Consider the following 7,808-nt stretch of genomic DNA (forward strand, 5'->3'; position numbering starts at 1 on the left):
CTCAATAAGATAGAAGATTTTCCTTCCTTCCTTCCTTCCTTCCTTCCTTCCTTCTTTCCTTCCTTTGTTTCCTTGGCTCTTTGAATATGCAGTTTATCGCTAGATGTCAACTTTCTGTTCTAACTTTCTAGGTTCTTCAATAAATATAGCTAGATTCCTTCCTTCCTTCCTTCCTTCCTTCTTTCCTTCCTTTGTTTCCTTGGCTCTTTGAATATGCAGTTTATCGCTAGATGTCAACTTTCTGTTCTAACTTTCTAGGTTCTTCAATAAATATAGCTACATTCCTTCCTTCCTTCCTTCCTTCCTTTCTTTCTTTCTTCCTTCCTTCCTTTCTTTCTTTGGCTCTTTGAATATACAGTATATAGCTAGATGTCAACTTTCTGTTCTAACTTTCTAGGTTCTTCAATAAATATAACTACACTCTTTCTTTCCTTCCTTCCTTCCTTCCTTCCTTCCTTCCTTCTTTCCTTCCTTCCTTCCTTTCTTTCTTTCTTTCTTTCTTTCCTTGGCTCTTTGAATATACAGTATATAGCTAGATGTCAACTTTCTGTTCTAACTTTCTAGGTTCTTCAATAAATATAGCTAGATTCCTTCCTTCCTTCCTTCCTTCTTTCCTTCCTTTGTTTCCTTGGCTCTTTGAATATACAGTTTATCGCTAGATGTCAACTTTCTGTTCTAACTTTCTAGGTTCTTCAATAAATATAGCTACATTCCTTCCTTCCTTCCTTCCTTTCTTTCTTTCTTTGGCTCTTTGAATATACAGTATATAGCTAGATGTCAACTTTCTGTTCTAACTTTCTAGGTTCTTCAATAAATATAACTACACTCCTTCTTTCCTTCCTTCCTTCCTTCCTTCCTTCCTTCCTTCCTTCCTTTCTTTCTTTCTTTCTTTCTTTCTTTCTTTCTTTCTTTCTTTCTTTCTTTCCTTGGCTCTTTGAATATACAGTATATAGCTAGATGTCAACTTTCTGTTCTAACTTTCTAGGTTCTTTCTTCAATAAATATAGCTACACTCCTTCCTTCCTTCCTTCCTTCCTTTCTTCCTTCCTTCCTTCCTTCCTTCCTTCCTTCCTTCTTCCTTCCTTCCATTCCCCCCCCCCAAGATATCCACTCTGATCCTTCCCTGCCCAAAGCATTGGGCACTAATCTCTCCTTTCCAGACCCATCTGTCTTGACTGGACCTCGATACTTGGCATAACCACCAACGTTGGCCTGTCGCCCATTCTCATCCTCCTTCGGTGTTATTAGATAGGGGAGCCTCTAGAGTTCTCCCCATCCTATCATCCTTGGTTTCAGGCCTGGGAGCCAGTTTTTGCATTGCACCTTCAGGCCTGCCACGTTTACTGCTGTGGGAAAGTGAGAGCGGGGAAGTTTACGGAGCAAGGGTGATGCATAGCCATAGTAACATTCTTTCTCAGAAAGTCAAGGACATCTGCATTTGGAGAGTTGGAACTGGGAGGCATCTCCAATTGGGACAGTGCTTTGATTGGACCATGTGATGGACTTGTGGGTGCTGGAAACCTTCTTTTGGGTGGGGAAAACATGGAAACTTTCAGATGCGGGTTTTCCCCGATGCGCCAATATGACATCGCTAATAAAATGGAACTTTTAGGAACTTCAAGCCTCGGAGTCTTCTTTCGCTGTGGGGGGGGGGAACCCTGACACTGGGGTATAAATAGACGTGGGAAGACAAAACCCGGTTCATTAGTTAAACGCGACACCTGAGTACAGTCTCAAGTGGTGCACCTAATCCTCGAAAAGGTAACCCAAGTAGCTATTGTCACCCGTTCAGTCTTATATAAATTAGGTAGGGGACCGTTCAGCCAAGGTGCCGTCTCCCTGCTTTGTGAATCCCTACAGGGCAAAGTAAGTAGAAAGTAGAGACCAGCCTCTGTGATACAGCGTTTGCCGTTTGCCTTTGAGGAATTGTGTAAAGGAGACACGCACAAAAAAACAAAAAAACAAAAACAATCTCATAAAAGTGCCTCCCTTCTGATTCGGGATGAAATTGTTGGGACTTAAATGAAGTACAAAGCTGAAAAATTCTGGTACTTAATCTGATGATGGAGGCAGGGAGGGTGGGAGGGAGGGAGGTGAGAAGGAAGAGAGGTAGGGAGGGAGGTAGGTAGGAAGGGAGGTAGGAAGGAAGGAAGAGAGGGAGGGAGGGAGGGAGGAAGGGAGGGAGGGAGGAAGGTAGGCAGGAAGGAAGGTAGGAAGGGAGGGAGGAAGGAAGGGAGGGAGGGAGGAAGGAAGGAAGGAAGGAAGGAAGGAAAGGAGGTAGGTAGGAAGGTAGGAAGGAGGGAGGGAGGGAGGAAGATAGGAAGGTAGGAAGGTAGGAAGGAAGGTAGGAAGGAAGGAAGGAAGGAAAGAAGGAAGGAAGGTAGGAAGGAAGGAAAGGAGGTAGGTAGGAAGGAAGGAAGGTAGAAAGGAAGGAATGTAGAAAGGAAGGAAGGAAGGTAGGTAGGAAGGAAGGAAGGAAGGAAGGACTATTTCAATATGATTGATAAAAACAAGTGATTGACGAATGATTCCACGGGTTATGGAGACATTTGTAAGGCAATTTGTAAGAGGTTGTTTCTTTTTTTAATTCTTCTTCTTTCTCTTAACACTGCTTAATGCAAATACTGTTTTTTTCTTTCCTTATAGTACTGCTTTGCTATACCTTCCTTTGGCAAGATCCAAGATGAGCATGAGTGACTTCCTTAGTCCTTTGGATATTGCGGCCGCAGTCCAAGATTGTCAAGGTAAGATGACATTGGGGGAAATAAATTAAGAGGTGCTTTACTAGCTTTGACCAAAAGCTCAGAGACAGCCTAAGCCTGTTTTTGGTGAGTCTTTGATTGAGAAATTTACCGAGCTGAATTTCTAGCATCTAGACCCAGGATGGGTCTGGCAATGAAGTAATTATTAGGCCACCAATTTAGAAGGCATCTTGCATTTTAAATGTATCTTGAGCCCTTCAAAATTGGGTGAGGCACCAACGAGGCAAAAAAATTATTGGAAAATGATTCAATCATGGTTAGAACAAATGGTGGGAGGCCAAATCTTGTTTAAACCGGAAATTTTTCTCCTAGGTATAATACCAGAGGGGGTTTAAGAAAGATACACTTTATTTAATTATTCATGTACTAACTGTGGCGCGCATAACTTATGCACAATGTTGGAAAAAAGAAAATACACCATCAGAGCTAGATATCATCAGAAAAGTGTTGGCTTGTGCGGAAGCAGATTGGCTCACTCTTGAACTTAAAAATAAAGGGGAATCGGAATATTTTAAAGTCTGGAATAGATTTTACGACTGGTATAACACAAGGTGACAAGACTGGAATAAAGTGTATATACTGTGATTGGACAGAAGGATTGATAATGTATTAAGTAGGCTAACTGTCAATAGTTGTGACTAGCTGTATATAATGTGAATGTATGGTCACTCCGACTTTGCGGTACTGCATTGTTTTAAATGTAAAAATAATAAAAATATATTGGGGAAAAAAATTGGGTGAGGCGGGCCTCTTAATTAATGTTTGTCCAAAATTATCTCTTGAATTGAGATGTTTCTATCATAGTTCTAGCATGGTTATCTGGCTGACAAGCAGGATTTCTAACCAATGATTTTGATTTTTAAAAAGAGTTGAAGACAGTCAGGTTCTACCAATGTCCAAATGTGGACTTGGACCCCCCATAGACTTGGCTTTCTTTTTAAAATTTTCAGTCAAGACTTTTGTCAAGACTTTTTCTTGCACGTAGAGGTTTTATAAACTGAGCATCTTTGATAATAGAATGTAATGTATGCAACGAAGCAACAGGAACAAAGATGATTAGGGAACTGGAGGTTAAAACATGAAGAACATACGGAATTCTGCATCCAGTTTTGATCGCCACAATATGAAAAAGATGTTGAGATTCTAGAAAGAGTGCAGAGAAGAGCAACGAAGATAATTAGGTTGCACGAACCAGGTATGTCTGGTTTAATGAAAAGAAGGACTAGGGGCAGTGGTGGGTTTCAAAAATTTTTGGAACCTCTTCTGTAGGTGTGGCCTGCTTTCCTGGTCCACTGGTGGAATCTCTTCTAACCTGTTCGGTAGATTTGATGAACCGGTTTTACCGAATAGGTGCGAACTGGTAGGAACCCACCTCTGACTAGGAGAGACATGATAGCAGTGTTCCAATATCTCAGGGGTTGCCACAAAGAAGAGGGGCTCAAGCTATTCTCCAAAGCACCTGAAGGCAGGACAAGAAGCAATGGGTGGGAACTAAACATGGAATGAACCATTCCTAGGAGAAAGAAATTTCCTGACAATCAGAGCAATTAATCAGCGGAACAACTTTCCTCCAGAAGTTGTGAGTGCTCTAACATTGGAACCTTTTAAGAAGAGACTGGACAGCCATTTGTCTGAACTGTTATAGGGTCTCCTGCTTGAGCAGGGGGTTGGACTAGAAGACCTCCAAGGTCCCTTTCAACTCTGTTATTCTCTTGTTTTAGATAAAAGCAAAGGGTGGCAGAAAGGAGGAAGAAGAGGATACATTATCCTCCTTTCTCCAAAGTTCTACCTCACGGTAGTCCTTTTTTCTTCTTCATCTTTTCTTCCTAGCTCCAGATAGTTTCGACCACGGAAAATTCTTCCAGCTTACTGGGATGGCCCAAAAGAGCACCAACCAACTCAAGAACATTTTCAAAATCTTAGACAACGATCAAAGTGGATTTATTGAAGAAGACGAGTTAAAGTAAGGAAGCTCCACAATTTTCTTCTCTTTCTTTAAATATATTGTGAGTGCTGTAGGTACAATTTTTTACATGGGGGGGGGGGGTGAGCCCAAATAAAGTCTGAAAATAAAATAAAGTAATAAAAAAATAAAATAAAATAAAAAAATAAAATAATAAAATTAAATTTAAAAAATAAAAATAAAAAATAATATAACAATTATATACATAATATAATAATAATATAATATAATAATAATATAATAATAAAAATAAAATAACAAAATAATAGTAAAATAGTAAAATAGTAATAAAGTAATAAAGTAATAAAGTAATAACGTAATAATAATAAAATAAATAATAAAATAAAAAATAATATAATAATAATTATATACATAATATAATAATAATATAATATAATAATAATAATATAATAATAAAAATAAAATAACAAAATAATAGTAAAATAGTAAAATAGTAATAAAGTAATAAAGTAATAAAGTAATAACGTAATAAAGTAATAATAATAAAATAATAAAATAATAAAATAATAAAATAATAAATAATAAAATAATAAAATAATAAAATAATAATAATAAAATAATAAAATAATAAAATAATAAAATAATAAAATAATAAAATAATAAATAATAAATAATAATAAAATAATAAAATAATAAAATAATAAAATAATAAAATAATAAAATAATAAAATAATAAATAATAAATAATAAAATAATAAATAATAAATAATAAATAATAATGAAATAATAATAAAATAATAAAATAATAATAAAATAATAAAACAATAATAAAACAATAATAAAACAATAATAAAACAATAAAACAATAATAAAATAATAATAAAATAATGAAATCCTTCCTGATAGGATTATCTGCAATGGAACTGCAGGTCTCTGGTTTCTCATTTAAAATTGCATCTACACAGTGAGAAAACGTGGTGCAAAAGGCAAACGTTTTTATGCATGTAAGAATATTCCTTGAACTGGCTCCACCCACGTGGCTATATTAACGTCTCTCATCATGTATCTCATTATATCGAAATAAGACATTGATAAAAGACCTAGTTGAAAGCCAAGTAAAAAGACTAAATGCCAAATCTTTGGAAACTTTAAGTGGTGTGGACTTCAACTCCCAGAATTCCCCAGCCAGCATGGAATTCTGGGAATTGAAGTCCACACAGCTTGAAGTTGCCACGGTAGAGAAACATTGAGCTAGAGTTTTGTCTGGCATCCCTTATCAACTCGGCTCCAAAGAATATCCCCACTTGACACTGCTTTTCTTCTCCTCTCTCGAGATTCTTCCTCCAGAGGTTTCAGCCTGGGGCTCGCTTGTTAACAGCGACAGAAATGGGAAAATTCATGGCGGCAGGAGACCACGATGGAGATGGGAAGGTTGGGGCTGAAGGTATGAGTTGGTTGACTCGGATTCGTTCGGGCACACAATTTATTGTTGACTATAAATTTTGTGCAAGTCAACCATGATCTCCATCAAGAGTTTAGAACTTCTGGATAGGAAAGTGGTACAGTATCTCTACTTCAACTCTTCTATTGGAGAGTTTTTTCCCCACTCAAAAACCTTCCAACTGCTTCTCCTTTTATTACAGAATTCCAGGAGATGGTACAGTCTTAAAGAAGATCAGAAGTGGCTTGGTTGATGGAAGAACTTCTGCTGCCCCAAGAGAGTTCTCTTGAAACTTCCAAACCCAAGGATTCTTTGTTATGCTTTGCCTCCTATTCAGTGGTGTGCTACTACGGGTAGTCCTCAAGATACGACTGTAATGGAGCCTGACATAACAGGTTGTGACAGTTGTTAGTTGAAGCTGACCCCATATCTCTGCTCTGGTCCTCCCAAGGCCACCCCATCGCCCCCATGTCATTCCATGCTCCCCCTTCCCAACTCTTGGGTCTCCATGGAGTGGGATGAAGGCGAGAGAGGCAGGGGATAGGAAGCATCCCTGTGGTTGGTCATAAGGATGAATGACCACCGAGGCATTGCAGCCATTGTAACTTTGAAAGAGGTTTGTATGTCATTTGGGACCCTCTGTTGTACCTTTGAACACGTCGTATCTCGAGGACTTCCTGTCCAATTTCCAAATGTTAATTCACTCAAGCTACCGAATAAAGATAATTTCAGAGTCTCTGTGGTACAACAGACAGATGTCTCTCTTTGAATAGCGACATCAACAGTTCAAAACGGATCGAAACTCACTTAACCACTGCTCTGCTTAGCCACAGAAATCATTTATGATCATTAGGTGGAAGATTACTATAGATGCGAGTCCGTGTATTGTAAGCAAATCCGGGAAGCGGTAAATAACCAATGAATGAAACTGTAATCTCCTTCTGCAAACAGTATAAAAATCTGATCTAAACCTATCTTTCGCGTTTGAAATTGTCAGCAGCGACAATTTTGCTTTTGCACAGAAATAAACGTGTTTGAATTCCACTTTCCTCGACTGTTCTTTTTTTTAAAATATATTTTATTGAAGCTTTATCGAAGTCCCATCAACAATGCAAATGACAAATGAAAACTAAGATAGTAAGGAAACGGGGCAATGCTCGTCTGCTGGATCTCTGCTAGTTGGTGTTGAACCTAAAAGGCAGAAGCCATAGTTTGTAGCGCATCATCAACTCCTATTATTGCAAAGACGGTTAAATTTAACTTCCTTGATTATAGGAAAGGGTTTGTTTATTTATTTATTGTTGACTGGAAACCCCTTATAAACTTTCTGCATGAAATAGGGGAAAATGCATTATTGTGACTGATGAATATATGTAAAAAATGATAAAAGCTAAAAAATAAGCTTTTAAAATAATTTCATAAATTCTGCAACCGTACTTGCTGCAGAGGAAATTGGAAGTTTTCTTCCTCGAAATGCTTTTGCTTCTTTTTCTTTTCTTCCTTCGTTTTCTTTCTTCCTCTTTTTCTTCTTTCTTCCTTCCACCTTTCCTTCCTAACTTTTTCTTTCCTCCTCCCTCCCCTTCTCTCTTTTTCTTTCCTCCTCCCTCCCTTTCTCTTTTTTCTTCTTCCTTCCTTTTTCTTTTTCTTTCCTACTTGCTTCTTCCCTCCCTCCCTTTCTCAT

The 7,808-nt window shown here is 37.7% G+C and overlaps 1 protein-coding gene across 1 annotated transcript; it reads left to right on the plus strand.

The window, feature by feature from the left end:
- The first annotated feature begins 2,683 nt into the window (after positions 1-2,683).
- LOC116517741 (parvalbumin, thymic CPV3-like) lies at positions 2,684-7,657 on the plus strand. The gene is made up of 4 exons (XM_032230885.1): positions 2,684-2,744; positions 4,593-4,725; positions 6,021-6,130; positions 6,330-7,657. Exons 1-4 carry the CDS (start codon positions 2,684-2,686, stop codon positions 6,353-6,355), a joined length of 330 nt encoding a protein of 109 aa, XP_032086776.1. The 3' UTR covers positions 6,356-7,657.
- The last annotated feature ends 151 nt before the right edge of the window (positions 7,658-7,808 follow it).

Source organism: Thamnophis elegans, chromosome 14, assembly GCF_009769535.1.
Source record: "Thamnophis elegans isolate rThaEle1 chromosome 14, rThaEle1.pri, whole genome shotgun sequence".
Classification (NCBI taxonomy): Eukaryota; Metazoa; Chordata; class Lepidosauria; order Squamata; family Colubridae; genus Thamnophis; species Thamnophis elegans.